Here is a 19,459-nt window from a genome sequence, read left to right on the forward strand (position 1 = left end):
CGAGCAAGGCGGGTCAACCCACAAGATAAAGACATTATGAAGGCACAAAGCCAAAACCTATGCGCATGGCGCATACAAAACATGCTCAGGCATCATATGCCCAGGCACACATATGCTCGCGCATCACATATGCGCGCGGCGCATCAGCGCGCGGCGCATATCACATGCTTGTGCGTATCACATCTGCGCATGAAATATCTGCGCGTGAGAATAAAGAGAAGACCTCGCGCATCCTCAGGATTGGCGCATATCACACATGCACATAATCGACCTCGTCCTTATCCAAATCAGGATTAGGGCAACCTTGATTGTGCACGTCAGACAACCTTCCAGAAGGCATCTTTTTAAGGAGTAAGAATATGCTGATGTTGACAGCTGCCAAATGAAAGGTCGACAACTCAGCATGACACATGTGCTACCACGTGATTACAACCAACGAGAAAGCGCCAGGTGTCCCAGAGGACACGTGGCGCAGTGCGATTGGAGGAGGCCAACGAGGTTGAGCCCAATCAGTGGAAACCCTAGCACTATAAATACAGCATCAACTCCACTTTGATGGACACATTCATACTCAATCATTGACAGTTACAAGCAGTGATATCACATTCAATCATATTGAATTACATTCACTCACAGTCAGTTACAGAAAACACACAGTCACACAATCATACAGTGTTCAGCTATTAAGCAATACTCTTGAGATTCCTTTACTCTCACATTATTATCTTCTCCACCATATACTTATTCTCACGCCGGAGGGTTACCCCAAAGAGGACCCCTCTGTCCCTTTCTGAGGGGTAAGTTAACGGCGTTGTTCATTTTGTAGGTGGAAGAACACAGATCCAGAAGAACCATCGGTGAAATAGTACAATCAGAACCCGAGGAAAGTAGATCTGCTACCAGTGAGTAGATCCACGTTTCTTCAATGGTTAAAAGGTGATCATAAGTCTAAATGGTTAAAAGGTAGACACAAATCTGAATGGTTAAAATCTAACCATTAAGATATAACATCTTAATCATTCAGACTTAAGATTATTATGGTTATAAAGCATTAAAAGGTAGGTTTTTATAACCATTAAAAGATTACCAAATCCCATAAATCGAAACCTTTGCATTGCAGTATGGCAGAAACTAAACAAAAAGTAAATCCAGATTTCAAAAAATACCTCTCAAAAATATCTCTCTCAACATATTCACAAACTAACAAAATATATATATATAAACTTTGATTTAACAGTTTCAGTCTCCTATAAAAAACCAACACCAGTATCCCATTGCACTCTTCAATTTCCATCATCATATTCATCTTCATCTTCCCCATAAACTCTCTCTAAAACATCTGCTACTCTACTGTAGTACCATCTTTACTCACAGTCAAACATCAAACAACCACAATCTCTCTTTGGCTATACCTATATTATTATTCCTTGATACCTTCAAAAAGAAGTTTCTTCCTTTATCTCTCTTCTTTTCCTGCACCTTTAACATTTCACCATACACCCACCTTTAATCTTCTCTCTCGCACGAGCATTCTATACACTCTCTATAATATTATTATTCTCATCTCGTTAACGAATCTATACTTTTATTACAACATATATATATAAGTTATAACCTACCCAACAACCGTCTTCTCCTCTATCTATTCACCCTCAGTTTCTAACAGTATCTCTTTGTAACAATATTATTATTATTATTATTATTATTATTATTATTATTATTATTATTATTGTTGTTGTTACAAAATACAACACCAAACGGCATTTTCGTCATTTAACCTTTCAGTTTGAACAGAATCTGTTACAAATTTAACACAAACAAGGGCATTTTCGTCCATTAGCTTTTCAGTTCTTCAGTTGCAAAGCTAGTTTGTTAACAGAATCTGTTACCAGAAAGGGCATTTTCGTCATTTAAGTTTTGTTTTCAGTTCTTCTGTTGCAATGCTAGTTTGTTGAACTGAATCTGTTACGAATATAACAGAAAATGAAAACCTCAAGGGCAGTTTCGTCAATTAAGTTTACAGAGCACAAAACGCATGTTACATTGTCCTCCGGATATAAGTTTTCCGGTACCGGAAAAGTTGTTAGGATAACGGTTACCGACGAGTACGCGACGGATAGCTCCGGCGACGAGTCGGAACCGTTATCCGGCCGCAGGAGAGTGAAGAAGTTTGTTAGTGAGGTTAAAATAAACCCTAGCTCCGGCGATGGTGACGTCACCGGTGGTAATGTTAATCGGAGGAAGAAAGGTGACGTGGCGGTGAAGAAGCGGTTGAAGGTTAGCTCCGGGAAGAAGTTTCGCGGCGTCCGGCAACGGCCGTGGGGGAAATGGGCGGCGGAGATAAGAGATCCGCGGCGGCGCGTGAGGTTATGGCTTGGGACTTATGATACTGCTGAAGAAGCTGCTATGGTGTATGACCACGCAGCTATTCAGTTGCGTGGACCTCACGCGCAAACTAATTTTACTGTTCCGGTAACGGAGGATAACGGTTACAACTCCGGAGAGAACTCGGGCGTAGTTTCGCTGAAGTCGGTTTTACGATACTCGTCTTCGACAGACGAGTTCATAGCTGAGTCGACTCAAAACAGTCCGGTTAATAAACCGTATAATAAACTGTGTGAGGCGACTCAGCATTTAGAGTTGACTAAGTCTGAATTGACTCAGACTTTATTAACAGAGTCTGAGTCGACTCAGCAAAAAAGTCTTTTCTTGGATTTTCGTCCGTTCGTAGACGATTTTTCAACCACGGGATTATTCGATTTCCCCGATTTTGTGCCGGATATTTATGACCCCACGGGTACCGTTTTCCAAGGATCCGACCCGTCAGAAATGTTCCTGGGATGTGGGACCGACTTTGGGTTCGGATCCTCGTGTTGGCCCGTTGACGATATGTTTCAAGACTTCAGTGACATATTCGGGTCGGATCCACTCGTCGCGCTATAAAAGATTAAAAATTTAGAAAATAAATCAGTTCAAATCAAGTCGGGTACTCGGGTATAAGTTATTTCAAGTGGAGATGTTAAAAAGTATTTGGAAATTTTTGTACGGAAATAGTATTTAATTTAATTATAGTTTAAATTTGTTTGTATAAATATTTTAGGTGTATTACTCCGTTATAGTTAACGGTAACGGACGAGTGAAGAGTGTGATGTAAAATATTAATATTAATGTGTAATGTATGACACGTGTTAGAACACGTGACAGGCAAATGTTAACTACTATGAATCAAATTAGGTGAAGAAATGAGTCGGAATGAATGCTACATGTTTTATCATGCATCTTTTTTGCTACATCTATTTAATGCTTAGAATTTTGTAACACATTTATTGCATGTAGACATGTTGTACCTTTCTTTTAATGACATTTTAATTACTCTATAATTTAGAGACTAATAATATTATGCCATTAGTATGTGTTTTAACTTGTATGATTAAACGTATCGGGTTCATAATGTGATTTTCTTTATATGGAGGAGATGTAAGTAGATTTTAACTAGAAAGATGTTGTTAAAGGTCGGTAAATGTGACTTCTATATAATCTACATTGTGTGCCGATTGTGACATAGCTTGCATATACGAGCTTAGTTTGGAAGAAATCTTCGTTTTCAAGATTGGAATGATTGGTGTGCGATAAGTTGTGATTTTAGCTTTTAACATTACTATTTTGTTCTAACTTTTAGCTAGTTTTTATACAATATCTATTTGTTGTTCAAAAAATATACATATCATATAGGAAACTTGTACTTTATATAATTAGTAAATTCTTTAAGGATGTATCGTGGATAACAATCTCTCGTGTTTTCTGACATAGAAAATGTTAATAACGTCAAGGAAATCACTAGACAAACGTGCAATGAAGTATGCTGGTGACAAGAAAAGTGAGGCTTACCCCTTAACTTTTAATCTTACGTGCATAGTTATCAGTGTCTAAACCTTAGTTATTGATTTACTTAGATCGATGCTTCAAAACAATTTATACACTTCTCACCATATGTCCATATGCTTTGTATTTGATCTAAACTCTATATTAAGGTTAGTTAATGTACAAAATGATTTTTGGTGTGAACTACGTACGATTCAAGATATTCAATACACGACACGCGTATTTTATGACGAGTACAAATGCGCCTGTTTAATTAAAAGTTGTTTTATACAAACTGTTATAGACTTATAGTCGAGTAACTAATATACACTCGTGAAAGTAAATTTAGAGGCATCGTTAATTAATACTCAAATTAAATATAATAAAACTCTAAATTTTGTGTTATATCTTTTATATAAGTTTAAAAGATTTGTAATTTGCAAATGTCTGCAAAACACTTCATAAGTTTGTCACATATATCATATGTCTGTGTTTTTAGTTATATAAGTTTGTTTTATTTTGAATTGATCGAGGTACATAATACATGGTGTGCCCATATTTCGAGAGAATTCACAAGACAAGAGTGGTCCTGTCTGTGGCATTGTTTGTTTGGTTGATTTCATGAGCACAGCTGCATCAACACCGCAAAAAGTTTCCCGATGTCGGGTAGACATCGGGAAACTTTTTGCGGAAATCAAAACATCAAGTTTTCTTTGGATCAGGAATCGGGCGAAGATGCATGCACTCGACTGGGAACATTGGTGTACTTTCAATATTTTGTAATTTATGTTAAAGGGATCCCCGAGTACGGTTTGGGACTGCATCAAAAACACAACGGAGTGAAAACCGGTGGCGCGGCCTCCGTGTGTGGGGGTTTTTCTTGCACCTTCTTAAGGTAATTGGTGCAAGTTTTTCATCCCTTTTGCGGTCCTAGCAGTCACGTCTTCGGGTTGAATCTAGTATCGTTATAATGTTGTTGATTCTAGATTTTGGGTGTACTTTTGTATATACTCTGGCCATTTGCTTCTTGCTTTTGTTTTTTTTTTTATAAAACTTAGCTGTTCAAAAAAAAGACAAACATATATCTCTATCTACTTTCATTTATCAAAATATACCCCTACACTATTCATTGCTTACATGTTTTGTATGTATGTTAAAACTTAAAATCTACTTTTGTCTTCACCAATTTTCTTCAACTACCAACCAAATAAATATAACATAAAAAGTTTATTGCTCCAGATGAAACCAATTAGGTTGGCTATAAATTTGTTAGCTATTTCAAGTTTGTTAATATTCCTTAATGTTATCTTTTCGATGTAATACATTTATACTTCAGTAAAACTTCGTCTTCTTTAACAAATAAACGACAAAACTTGGACGCAATAGTTCCGCTACTTATTGTGGAAAGATGCCCAAGGCGCTCTAAGTAAAGACAACGTTTAAGGGTAAGTTGCAGGCATGCTAACACATGTGATTTTCGCTTAACATGAGCTTGTTAGCTTCCGGTCATCATTAGAGTGTATGAAAGCTTGTGTGACTTAATGACTTTAAGCCTTCGCAATAAGTACTTTGGCTTTCAAAGAGTGAGGGCCTTGATTTAGGTAGTCTTCCTTAATTTGAATGTCATATTGATGCTTGTGTCCTCCAAAGTTATTAAAGTTGTAACATTGCTTAAGACTTTGTTTGTAATAAGCAAGAGTCTTTAGTCTTTGAGTTGCATCAAGTCAAATATGGACTTTAGACTTTCTTAGTAAAATGGTCCAAATTGAATTTACTTGTACTCTAAGTACTTAAAGTAAGAGTTAAAGGGCTTTTACTATTAGTGGTCTCCAATGTAAATGACAATATCTTTGTAAAGTTACACATTTAAAAAAAAGTTACACATTAAATGGTCTTTAATTGACAATGAATTGTTATTCTTAATAAAAATTAGAGTATTGACTAATTGAATCTTAACCTTAATGAAAAGTAACACCATTGATTTACCTAAATAAGAAGTCTAATTTTCTAACAAAAATAAAAGGCAAAACCCAAACATTTTTATCTAGTATGGCACCAGAGCGCTCTTCATTGATCAATGCAATTTACGATGGCTTTAGTTATTGATTAATCAAGGCATGACGTGGGTGCGAAGTTCTTGAGCGCTATGCAATCTCCAATGCTTGTTTTATGTCGTGACATCATTGAGGTACGTATACTAGAGTAAGATTTGTTAGGGGTAAACCTATGATTCTATGAAACTCAAGTACAGAGTTTCGAAAACATCTTGGAATACGATAAATTTTACGTTATTGGTAGCATCATTGTACATCAGTTAAAACTTAGTGTGGTGTCAAACATGATCAACAAAATGGGTTCAAAAGTTGTCTTGATTGAAACTTTAAAAGGAAGTGCATGACTTGGTGTGGTGAGTAGATATAAATTGTTGATCAAAAGCAACCTAGGTGGGACACTTGACAACCATCAAGTGTGATTATGTTGAACAATGCAAAAATACATATTTTTGAATTATTTTTGAATTCCAAAACCAATTTGCATCCAAGAGAAAAGTGTCTATAACCATTTGTGTGTCAATTTTGCGCATGCGTCATGCTAATCTTTTACGTTCAACGAGCTAGTGCATATTCATACATAAATATTTTTGCTTTTTTTTCTATACAACGAAACTACCTTTAAATGTACAAGAAAAATTATCTAAAAAGTTACATCTCATTTTGCTAAATTTTATCTTTCCTTTGTCGGAACAATCCGAAACCCGAAAACATAAACTCTCCTCACCATGACTCCACACATAAAACGAGTGCTTTCGGGCTTATTTTATTTTACTTTGTTTTCACGAAAATACTTCTTTAAAATTCTAATAAATAAAATTTCACACACATTTAATGTGTCTTAACTTTTGAAATTAATAATGCACTTTAATTATGTGATGGTAGTAGATATTTGTTTTATTTCCATCATGGTAACATCGTTGTTTTTCCACCCCATAATCATAAGAAATATATTTGAGTATCTATATATAATTAGAAGCCAAAATATAATCGTAAGGCTAGGGTTGTCTCAAATATATCACTCTTTGATTTTGACTACTCATAAGAATAATGCATACGTGGAATTGTGGATGTCTAGTTGACAATTTATTTCTTGGTGGTATATATGTAAATTTTTATTGATAAAAGACATTGTTACCGTTTTATATAGTTCATTAAAAATATTTCATTAAATTACACATTTAAACGATTTTATAAGTATTCATTTATATTAGTGGTTACAATTTACAAAATTAGGGTGTCCTGATTTCTTTTTTATGGAACATCTTTATTTAAGAGCGCTTAAGCTACCCAATACCCGAGGGAGTCTTTTTGATACGGAATGTTAACCATCCATATTGATTCTGACACATTAGGCATGACTCACTCAAGACACCATCAAAGAGTAAACCCACTACTGTGAAAAAACCCTCTTAAGTCAGGTTTCGAACCCGACACCTTAAGATCTTAAGCCTTAACCATCACCAGTCACCACTATGAGAAAATCCTCTTGGGTCAGCTTTTTAAAACATCTTCTAATTCTAATCTATTGCATGCTATAAAGTATAAACCTATGATATACATGGTTTAATAATTCGACAACGTTTTGAAATTTAGAACTAGCTTATCGATGGCTATTTGAATTAATTTTGTTTTTGGCTTAGACCATGTATAGTGGTAGAAGGGAAAATACCCCTCCACTCTTTTCTCCATTGGCGGTAAACATCCTTGGCCCCACCTTCTTTCCCTTCAAGCGTCTTGTACAAAACGTTCGGATACACTTTGAAGCCCGAAACGTCCCGAAGAACAGTGTACCTGGGTGTTTTGGGGCTTTTTCTCACACCACAACACTTCATTATGTTTGTTCTTAGAATTAGAATTTAGAAGTTTAGAACTATGCTAAGGAATGTTTTCAAAAAATATTTAGTTGCTTACATTTGGTTTGTCCTTGTTACTGAATGCATTTACTTTTTATTGTTGTAGTCAGTTTTTTAGCCTTCCAAAATCCTTTTGGAGATTTGCTTTGCTTTCAATTTTTAACCACCATAATTAGTTACCATTCAATATTCTTGATCAGTTTATTTACCACAAAGTAAACATTCCAATTAATATGTTGGTATGCCATTATTATTTGCACCAATCAATTGGCAGATAAGTCAATACCATTGGTTTTAGAAACAATTTGAATAAAAAATTAAAAATACTTGGTCAGACGTTAATGGATTTAATAATTTATTGGATTTATTTTATATCAAATATTTTTTTTTAAAAGGTGACATTTCATCATCAATAAACAGGACTAGCAAGAAGTTAGAACACGTAGCAACAATTTAAACTAGGCGTAACACATTAACCTCCTGAATGACGCTTTTGGCCTCCACCTTTTTATTCTCGAAAACAAGGTTGTTTCTAGCTTTTCAAATCACCCAACTCAGCTGATTTGTTTTACTGTAATATGACCCTTATTTTTTTTCATCGGCAGCAGCTGCAGTTAAAAAAGAATCAAATAGAAAGAACAAGAATTTGTAATTTATTTATGTTGTCATGTTGACGCACAATATATCATAACAGATATTATGTAAACAGTAAAAAAATTGTGTGTGTAACTCTAGGAGTAAGTCTAGTATATTTCCAATCAACTACCACCTAGTATTTGGTACCCGTATATGTCATGTTTGTGTATGTTAATTTCTTTTACTTCGGCGATTCTCTTGTGTTTTGGTCACCGCATTTCCTAAACCATAAAGTCATGTTGTCTCACTTTAGCCAGGCTATATATGTTGTTTTAACAGGACCCACGTAGCATCAAAGTTTGACTTGAGTTTTCTTCCGAAAAACCATACCGTCAGCTGTCACTTGACAATTATTATACCCACAAGAGTATAACTCTTTGACATAACCAACGGTACTAACAATTTAATAGCTTTTTTTCAAATATTTTGCATAAAATAAAATGAAATGCTAGTGAAGCAAGATACTAAAAAAGATTTGTAGCCCATTCCTTTAATGGTGTTGCATCATGGACACTAACCAATTACATATTAACATGTGTCCATGTGGTCCAGCCTAACCAACCCGGTTGAGGGTCCGGGCCTGGTGCAGCCTTTCTGATATATGGGCAGGAGCCTCTCTCTTTTTGGAACCATTTATGTTGTAAGCTAAAATACCCTATATGTGTTGGCATTTAGTTAAACTTTGTTATTGTTGATTATTATTTGGTTGATAAATAATGAAATGTTATTTTATCAATATTCATTTATTTTAGATGTTTTGTTATTAAAATATTAAAGAGGTTAAGGGGTAAGATGAGAAACATGGGCTTTTCCATGGTTGAAAATGGTTTATTGAGTGAAAAGAGAAAAAGTTAGATGTGAGACTAATACAGATGCAGAATAGCGAGGTAATAAAAGACGACACATATTTCGATGACACGTGTCGGAGGCGGAGCCAGCTGAATAAGCCGACCCCTGCCGCCTATAGGTAATTTTAGACACGTTTCTTTTTAAGTATATACCCACGCATGCTGATGGGGGACATGCTACGCATACTATGTGCAGTGCTTCTTAACCCGAAATAGTTGGGGAGAACAAAGGTTCCTTTTTTTAGGGTACTTCCGGGTACATATCCAACGGAGACGTAGTGGAGCCTATAGCTCAGAGGATTATAGCACGTGGGTACGAACCACGGTGTCGGGGGTTCGAATCCCCCTCAACCACAACCGGCCCAAAAGGGAAGAGCCTTTCCCTCTGGGGTAGGAAAATCATGATCGGGATAGCGAGCTATGGAACCTGGGTGTGGGTCTTTGTCGAAATGGAATGGGCTTTTTATTTATTATTTATCGTAAATGAGTGAAGCATTACACATAATGTTGGAGCACTATTTTAGAAAGTGAAACACGTCCAACATCGAAACTTACCGTGAAAAGTAATCACATTAAATGTCATCGATAACTTTTTAGACGCTATAAATACAACCTCAACAACCAGAACAAGAACATTCAATACACTCAGAATATATTTCTCATTTAAACCTCATTATTTGCTTTCTGTCTTTGTCATGTGTCTCTCTCTTCCACCTTCGATACACACCACTTATAGGTTATAATCCATCAGACTACGATTCTCAACTTTCTTACATGGTACTTTACGTTGTCACGGATATTTCCGGACATCCAGTTGAGTTGTAGATGATGTCGAATGTTTGATTATCAGAAAATAAATGAAAGTTGGAATTCTTTTTTTATTTTTTCTAATAAAGAGTTTCGAACTACAAGATTGGATAGTTCTGTCGGCATAGATGAGATATACTAGGATACATTAAATATTTTTAAGGATAAAAAACAGTGGTCTGAGGTGTCGGTGCATACATCACGAAGTTCATAATTCAAATATTCTATATCGTTACATGAATATATTAATTACTAATATAATACCATTTGCAATATGGGTGTTACTTCATGAATTTATTCATTCATACTTGATACTACTTTCAATTTTACAAAAGATTACAAAAAATATGTCATAATAATCAAAATACAAGATACGATAAAATGAGTTATTATGGGCACATGACGGTCTCATAAATCTTTACTAATTTGTGTATATCGTGTAGTAAAGTGTTAGCTATAAATAATAACAATCTAAGCAACATGATGAGACATAAAAGATAAAACGTCATAAAGATGTTTGTGGGATAATATATGAACATATATGAACTAGTTTATATTGTTTAGAAGAAACTTATAAGACTGGAGTTCTATTTGTAGAAAATTAGTCCTTGAAAGATACATAGGACATATATACATCGCCTTAACGTGTGTAAATAGTCATTCTTTTATTAGATTGTGTACTATGGGCTAAGGGCCGCACGGTCGCCATATTACCTCTTGAGTGCCCAAAACACCCGGCCGAGCTAGTGAAAGGGTGCGGCAAGGGCTTGGACGGTAGCCACTTAACGCCATCGATGGGATTTTAAGGTGGGATTCACCCCATTTCAATCAATCACATTTTTTAAATATCTAGTTAAACTACAACACATTTGTTAAAGGACACAGTCTAGTTAGCCCACGACACAGTCTGATTTGATTCACAAATATGGCATTAGACGTGCACAAAATAACCGGTTCCGGAACCGAACCGGTGGAACCGACCCGGAACCGGTTCTAACCCATACCCGGAACCGGTTCCTGACCGAGTATAGTATTTCTCCTCGGAGCCGGTTCCGGAACCGGAACCGACCCGGAACCGGTGGAAAAAACCCGGAGGAACCGGTCAAAACCCGACCCTGAACTGGTCAAAACCCGGTCAAATACCCGACTATACCCGGAACCGGTTCCTACCCGAACCTGGTTTGACTTTTGTTGACCAACCCGGTTCCGGGTTTTTTAAATACCCGATTTTGTGCACGTCTATATGGCATACTTAAGGTTAATAGGCTTCCATTATTTAGTTTTCATTGTGTTGGTGATTCATGAGTGAATAATATATTTCTATAGAATTAAAATTTATTGATAAAGACTGTTTATGCTTAAACTATATCTTATTAACGGCGTAAATAACTCTACATCGAAATGTAAAATAATCATCTAGCAAGGGGCTAGAAAACAAGAACATAAAACAATCTACACCTTACGAAAACATGATGCTAACAAAATTAAAGTTAAGCAAATGTGACCATCCTATTGTTACTAAGTTTCGCTTCGTTCCTCACACATAGGAACCCGTTGGGCCTCGCATACTCAATTGGATAATAGCGAGTTTTCTATTGAAAACCTTGTCATTTCTAACCCTCCAAATACCCAACACGTAGTCAGGAAACACGTATGCATTTTGTTTGAGATTTGTAGAATGTGTTAGATCATAAATATTAAAAAAACAATTGTAGCCATGATGAAGTTCATGTGAAGTGACCATGGTTGTGTTTGGGGCTTGGGGGACAAAGGTGGCATATTAATGTCTTTCACATATCTCATTATCTCTTTAGAGATATGATAGAAACCATAGATTTTTTTTTTTATTATTTTGAGAAAAAAAAAAGCAAAATATTATTCTTCGGTACAACTATTCATAAGAGACTAAGGTGTAACCGAGCCTATATACATAAAAACATACTTGCAAAGAACTCAAAACAAGCTAGGCTTAAGCGCGGCCGCAACACTAATTTAAAGCCTATTTAGTAAAGGGCTTGGGGCCAAGATTCACATATCAAGCTTGACTAGAAACAATAATTTATATAAATATAATAAAAATTATTATATATAATATAAATCTATGACATAAAATACTGTAATATAAAAATTTATAAAGAAAATAGCTAAGTAATATATTATGTATGAAAAATTTTATATATATACAAACAATCCCAACCCGAACAAACTTGAACTAGCTCAACTAAGTCAAGCTTAAGATGTAAGCTCAAAACGAGGAGATATAGTAAAATTGCGAGCCGAATTTGACAACCCATTAGCAGAAATTATCTCATTATCAGATTATCAAAAAATTTGTAAATGATTTTGAAGTTAAAACGGGCTGACTTTGAAAAGTTTGTTCGAGTGAGTTCACAAATATACGAAGAGTAGGAAATATACAAATCTAACATTTTAAAAACAAAGTACACATGCAAGAAGAAAGTAGAAACAGATACCCCGCGACATTTCCCCCATAAGGCGTAAATTACGAGTTGGTTTTACAAAATTTTATCACTTCATAATGATTATATATATACATTAAATTAGAAGACAAAAACCTCAGTTGTGCACAAGCCTCATCATTTGGATGATCTTTTCCGAGCCTTCAATTCTACTGATCAATATTTCTTAAAGCCGATCTTTGGGAGATAACCTAGAGAAGAAGATAATAAAAAGATTACAGATTTTCAAGTTTTGAAAAAATAAATCAAAAATATCAAATTATTAAAGGAAAGTAAAAAATTCAATAGCTTACTTGCGAAAAGAGAAAGAACACAAGAACCGGTAAGTAAAGAGCCAAACAATTTGGAGACCAAGATTCCAAAGAAACCCGAGCCCGTTTTGACCTATATGCACTTCATTATGATCTTCTTCACTGAGCGCATGTGCCCGTACGTACATAGTGGCCCATCTGCCATGTGGCTGAACATACACTTTCAGTGTGGTGACGTGGCACGCCATGTCATCATCTATTGCCAGGTCATCTGCACAACATACATAAAGCTTCTATCTAGGTCCATTCACTTCTTTTGCCTTACAAGCCATTTAATGACACATAGCGTAGAACAAACGACTACTTAAATAACAATATGGTAAAATGAATTTATTACCCTCGAAAATGGGAGCTGTACAATTCCATATTTGACAACAGCGTTTAACAATTATGGGATTCTATACCTTACATCACAATATACATAGAAACAATAATTGAGTTGAAACTCAAGATTTTGAGATGCACTAACTACCACTAGATTGAAGTCAACACCACTAGATTGAAGTCAACACCAAAACTCGAAAGAAAAAAAAAAGTCAAAACCTTTGTTAGACCATCTGCAACAGTTTTAGACATCCAGTCGAATTAGTTGCAACCACCATCTCTGATTTTTGTCTCCAACAGACACTTGAAACAAAATGATTGCTTTCGTTTTCAGTCTCTTTACCCGAAACGGGATCAATAGATCCAAACTTGTGGGAAGTTATAGGCATAGGCAATGATCTATAATAAGCAAACACCTGAAGACAAACATCGTTAATCAGAAATAAACTTTTTTTAACGGGAAGAAAGTAAATTAAGTTCTTGTTAGGTAAGTTTGGATTTTTCAAAAATAACCAAAATACCCCTGTTTATTAAATTCTTTTGGACTGAACTAGTTAAAATGGCTTAACCACAAGGACCGTGGTTTGGTCATTTTAAGTTTTAACTAGTTCAGTCCAATATAAATTTAATATATAGGGGTTTTATTGGCCATTTCATGAAAACTAACAGAAAATATCTAACATAGTGTTAAGGAAAAAAAGGTTTTAACTAGTTCAGTCCAAAAAATTTAACAAATAGGAGTTTTTTTATCATTTCATGAAAACTAACAGATGATCTAACCGCATTAGCGTTAGGAACGGAGAGTGTTAATAATAATACCATAGTGACTCAAAGGGTTGAAGGTCTCAATTTTGGGCTGGACTAGTAAAAATGGTCAAACCACAGACGAAAACAGAACTTAATCTTGAAATTGAATAGGGCATACCTCATTAGTTTCTGAACCACATGCAATGTACCCATCAGCAACAGATAATCCAACGAAGTTCTGAAAGACACAAAGTTAATAAAGAATGTGGTAAACGTAATAACAGTTAAAATGCAAAATTAAAATTGAGTAGCATACCTTCTCATTAGTATGGCCTTTAAGGGTTAAGATACAACTGTTGGTTGATAAGCGACCAAAATCGGCTTTATTGAGGTCCCATAGTTTTAGTGAGTTGTCAGTTGATGCAGAAACGAGGGTCCCACAATCCAAAAATTTGACATAACTAACCGCTCTGTCATGGCCAGATAGTATACACAAGGGCGTGGACACATTTCTAAGATCATAGCAGTAAGTTCTATAATCAGCTGACCCAAAAGACAATAAATGAGTTGAGTATGGAGAAAACTGAACACAACAGACATTTGCAACGGTTTTGATGGTCGATAAGCTCTTTTTCTGCATATAAAAAAGACAACTTTAATGAATTAACTTATCTAGAAGCTTCATGATGCTACTGAAGAAAAGGCTCACCTCATTAATGCTCCATAATTTCACAGAACAATCATCACTTCCACTGGCTACCTTTATCGGATCAACCTTAGAAAAGTCAACAGACCATGCCCTTCTTTCATGCTCAATATGATGAGAAACTGCTTCACCAGTTCCTGCATCCCATATCTGGACCATCCAGGAACGCATATAAAAAATTATTATAAAACAATTGGTTAAAAGAACACGAGTGCTATATTCGTCTATTATAAGTCAGACTAGTCGAGCGTTCATATTTATGCATGAGATTATTAAAGGGACCAACCTTGACCACACCATCATAGTCTGCTGACGCCAAATAATTCCTGATATAGCTATTCCAACAAATGGAACTAAGTCTTGATTTGTTTGACATCTCAACAGCTGGATAATGAATGTCAACAGAATCATTCAATAGAGCATGAAAATCATATACTTTTATCTTTTTCGACACTCCGGCAGTTGCAAAATAATCCTCGTCTCGGTCAAAACCAAGTGAACATATAACATTTCTCATATTACTAAAATCACCATTCCTTATAACGCCCCGTACTTCAAACTTACTATAACAAGCATATTTGCACAAACCTTTAAAAAAGACCCCCAGGCGGTCTACTGGCTTTTTATCTACTTCCGTGTTTCTTGTCACAGTATTATTTTCCCGACTTCTTAAAGCTTCACTCTCTCCAGAGTCCATGTCATTTTCAGGATTCCCTATGGTAGATCTCACCGAGAAGTAAGCATGTTCAAGATCATTTATATTATTTATTAGCCGCGATCCACCTGGGCTGGAACATGCAGGCGGTTTTAGTTTATACCCCAAAGTTTTATGTGGTTGTCTTGACTCAACCTCTAGAATGTCAGATTCTAAGCTTTTAATATCTTCAATTAGTTTTGTGGCATGTGCCTGCTTTTGTTCTTTTAGAGATGCAAGAAAATGCAACATCAAATCTGATTCAGCATCTTCTTGATCAATGGATGTTGACATCTGTTTCATCGATGTTGACATCTGTTTCATGGATGATGTTTGTATTTCATTTATAAGATCGGACTGTAGGATGGCCCTGTTTATAAAATAGTTCATGCATGTTGGGTTAAAAGTAGAACAAGGTTTTCACATCATAAAGCGAAGGTACACTCAACGCCAAATATAGTATACAAAAACTATTCCGGTAGCCTTTGATAATGCACTTAATTAGTACCAACATCATAAAAATTTTAGCATGAGAAAGATTTCACAACAAACATAATTCAAACAATACCTAGCTGTTGGGCGTGATGACGGCTCAGGATGAAGCAGCCAAAGACAGAATCCAGCTTCCCTGGGATTCTCCGACAGGTAACTAGGAGGAAGGATCCTCTGGCGCAGATCCGTCATAGCAATAGCATGGGCACTAGCCGATTCAAATGACCCAAGTAGCTGAAAAACAAGAATTACCATATAAGTTGCAAGCAAGCATTTTTCTGTATAAGCACTATTACGGTGTTCAACGAATCGAATTTCGAATATTCGAATCGAATTATTTGAATTTTGAAATTTTGAGGCTGGATTCGAATTCGAAATAGATTCGACAAATTCGATTCGATTCGAATTCAGAAAAGCTAATTCGATTCGATTCGAAAATGAAATTCGAATCGATTCGAATTCAGTTAAAAAGCCTATTTCAGTTTCAAAACTACCAAAAATTTGAGTTTTTAACAACAAAGAGTACAAGGACATAAAATAAATAAATCGTTTAAAGTTACCACATCCTAAATATTCAAAATTGCAGTGTCCAAATACATTAATTATTGACAGTTTATCTTTTCATAAGTATGTATATATATAACAAAAATAAAATGTATAATTTGAATTCGAATTTCTAATCGAATTTAAAATCATAAATTCGTATTCGATTCGAAATTCGATTTCTAAATTCGATTTCTAAATTCGAATTCGAACCGAATCGAATTCGAATGATTGAAATCGAATTTGAACCTTCAAATTCGAGTGCGAGTCGAATCGAATTTCGAGTTATTCGAGTCCGATTCGAATTTCGAGTTATTATTAATGTAAACTTTACATTAATAATAAAAAGGCTACAATGAAACACAGTGTGCACCTCAAATAGAAGAACGCCTAGAGAGTAAACATTTGAAGCCAATGTAGAGCACCTCCCTCCAGGATCCTCTGGGCTGGCGTACCACTGTTCTTCCAACGGGTCACCATCAACATTAGACAACATTTGTGATGTAGCAACTAACGGCTGGCTATTGGACATATTTTGAATTGAGTATGTATTCTCTCTTGTAGGGATATTTTGTTCATTAAACCCGTACCCAGAATCTCTGAAACTGGAATGTACTGAAAACTGAGGCCACCTACGAAACGAGTTCGCTTGTTTTCTACTTTTTGAGCTTTGGTTCGCACCAAAAAGATGATCGTGCTCCCCTTCTCTCTTCTTATCTCCATTGTTTCCCAAATTCAAGAATTCTTTGCTCTCGGTAACAGGTGAACCCGTGTACAAAACTTGGTTTTGTGGCATCAACTTGAAGCATGATGGGCGTAAGGCTTGCAAAGATTCTCCACGGGAATGAGATGAATCCACCAGATCCAAAATCTGCTTGAATATATACATGCTTTTTGATTTATCTACCTTGTTCTGACCAGCTTTAAGCCATGCTCTCAGACTCAAACCTTCAGAAACCGCACATTCAATACTTGGATTGCTTGCTGAGCTGATATTAATCAAAGCAGCCTTTGGATGATTCTGACCACGAACTGGGCCTGGGCTCGGGCTTGGGCTCGGTCCCGGGTTATTGCATATGACACCTTTACCCTTCAATGTATTTTTCACAAAATACTGAGAAAACCCTGATTGAGAAAGAATCTTCGTTCGAATCACGTTATGAGATAAAAGTGTGTTGGATGAAGCAGGTTGCATGTCCTCACGCCGTGAATGATCCACAATATCATTTTGACTTTCAATTTGTTGTTTATCTGTATTATGCGTTTCGTCTGGGAAGAAAGCGTGCCAAAATTCACGTGGCTTATGCAATTTCTCTTTTGTGCTCGAAGCCCCTGTATCCAAGTTCCCTCGGTCAAAATTTCTTACAGTTAACTCTTCGACCATTGTTCCCGCTTCATCCAAACCACGAGGACTAGCGCATGCATGCTCTGATGAGTCAACCCTAGCAATATTCTTTCCCTTGAAATCACCACCAGGTATAGGCATTTCCGGCATATTTGAGCTTTCATACTCAATTAAGAACCCACTTTCTTTAGCATGAAATCTATTGTTGTCAATAACATTAACTGAAGCCGCTTCACCGTCCACTAACTCATCCATCCCCTCAAAAAGAAACCGCATTCAATAGAGATGGTCTAATATCACGAAATATAGGTTTCAGATAAGGTAGATCTGATTCTGAAATACATGGAAAACAATGCATAAGAAATCCAGAATTCCAAATGCTTATAATTGACTATTCTTTATTAGCTTAAACATTAATCTAGGGTTTTAAGTGCAAAATAAGCCAAGCTGCTCGCGAGCTACTCTATATCAGATCAACACAAACTCGAAACGAGCTGAGTTTTTACGAGCTCGAGCCAAGCCCAAGCCTCAAATAAAGCTTGTTTAGCTACTGATCCCGAGCTCAAGCCTTGTGTGTTTTTAAGTTTTACTTCTTTTGAGCTCTATGTATTAATTTCACACCGCACAACCGAGCTCTAACTTGTTTAAGGTACTACACGGGCTACAATCGAGCTTAGGCTCATTTAAGGTTTTTCTCAAAATACATAAAAATAATTAAAAAAAAAACGTACACAATTAATGAATATATAATAAACGAACCGAGCCAGAGTTTGAAAACACGACTCACAAGCCGAGCTCGAGCTTTATAAAAAGACCTCGAAACAAGCTAAGCTCCAGCTCCAGCTCTTGTAATTCAAAACGAGCCGAGCTCAAGCTTAGTCGAGCGTTTGAAAAAAACGACTCACAAGCCGAGCTGGAGCTTTATAAAAAGACCTCGAAACAAGCTAAGCTCCAGCTCCAGCTCTTGTAATTCAAAACAAGCCGAGCTCAAGCTTAGTCGAGCGTTTGAAAAAACGACTCACAAGCCGAGCTGGAGCTTAATAAAAATACCTCGAAACAAGCTAAGCTCCAGCCTCGACCTCGAGCTCTCGTAGAGCCGAGCTCAGGCTCGGCTCGGTTACACCTCACATCCATAGATTTAACATGTATCACAATTCACAACCAAATCTCAACACATCAAACCAAAATTACTATCAGCAAACTAATATAACTCAATCTAATTACAAACAATCAGATTCAGCTTTAAACTGACCTAAAATTTAGGGCAAATAATAGTCAAATTCAATTCCATAAACACACACTCGAATCACATAAACCCTAGCTCAATTCAACATCAAATTAAGCTGAATTTGTCATCTAACAAACAATCATAAACCGTATGAACACCAAATGCCTGTACGAATCATATAATAATAATAATAATAATAATGAATTAAATAAACGAAATTATAATGAATTGAGTACCTTCGTAAGTACAAATCGAAGAAGAAACCGTTGATTTAGAGGATATAATATTATATTATAATATATTAATATTTATTAAAAATGAGCTTTTGTGTTCACAGTATTCCTTCAAATGAGAATTTGTATAGAGATAGATATCTTTCTGTAGGAGGTTTTTATTATTAGATTTTTATTTTATTGTTTTTTTTTATTATTATTATTATTACTATTATTAATATTGTCTTTCTTTAGTACTATAATAATTGTCTTTCGATTATTTAATTTGGAAATATTATTGTATAGTATTTTTTATGA

At 35.7% G+C, this 19,459-nt stretch overlaps 2 protein-coding genes across 2 annotated transcripts; one reads left to right on the top strand and one right to left on the bottom strand.

Moving 5' to 3' along the window:
* The first annotated feature begins 1,733 nt into the window (after nucleotides 1-1,733).
* Nucleotides 1,734-2,944, top strand: LOC143632986 (ethylene-responsive transcription factor CRF1-like). Its single transcript, XM_077101377.1, has one exon. It carries the CDS (start codon nucleotides 1,984-1,986, stop codon nucleotides 2,941-2,943), a length of 960 nt encoding a protein of 319 aa, XP_076957492.1. The 5' UTR covers nucleotides 1,734-1,983; the 3' UTR covers nucleotide 2,944.
* Nucleotides 2,945-12,705: 9,761 nt separating this feature from the next.
* Nucleotides 12,706-19,206, bottom strand: LOC143633002 (protein SPA1-RELATED 2-like). The gene is made up of 9 exons (XM_077101388.1): nucleotides 19,166-19,206; nucleotides 16,730-18,034; nucleotides 15,890-16,047; nucleotides 14,914-15,691; nucleotides 14,631-14,777; nucleotides 14,238-14,555; nucleotides 14,100-14,159; nucleotides 13,392-13,590; nucleotides 12,706-13,130 (listed from the first exon to the last, which is right to left on the bottom strand). Exons 2-8 carry the CDS (start codon nucleotides 17,975-17,977, stop codon nucleotides 13,399-13,401), a joined length of 2,901 nt encoding a protein of 966 aa, XP_076957503.1. The 5' UTR covers nucleotides 17,978-18,034; nucleotides 19,166-19,206; the 3' UTR covers nucleotides 12,706-13,130; nucleotides 13,392-13,398.
* Nucleotides 19,207-19,459: the final 253 nt, after the last annotated feature.

The sequence above is a fragment of the Bidens hawaiensis genome, unplaced genomic scaffold (genome assembly GCF_021521415.1).
Source record: "Bidens hawaiensis isolate Kalapana, Puna unplaced genomic scaffold, B.hawaiensis_p1.1 tig00006594_1, whole genome shotgun sequence".
Lineage (NCBI taxonomy): Eukaryota > Viridiplantae > Streptophyta > Magnoliopsida > Asterales > Asteraceae > Bidens > Bidens hawaiensis.

Bases quoted from the DNA above. Each gene is read 5' to 3' on its own strand.
- LOC143632986 (XM_077101377.1), top strand. From the start codon at position 1,984: ATGAAAACCTCAAGGGCAGTTTCGTCAATTAAGTTTACAGAGCACAAA.
- LOC143633002 (XM_077101388.1), bottom strand. From the start codon at position 17,977: ATGCGGTTTCTTTTTGAGGGGATGGATGAGTTAGTGGACGGTGAAGCG. The intron at 15,692-15,889 runs GTATTGTTTGAA...TTTTATAAACAG, and splicing joins TCATCACGCCCAACAGCTAG to GGCCATCCTACAGTCCGATC. The intron at 14,160-14,237 runs GTATGCTACTCA...TGTGTCTTTCAG, and splicing joins AAGGCCATACTAATGAGAAG to AACTTCGTTGGATTATCTGT.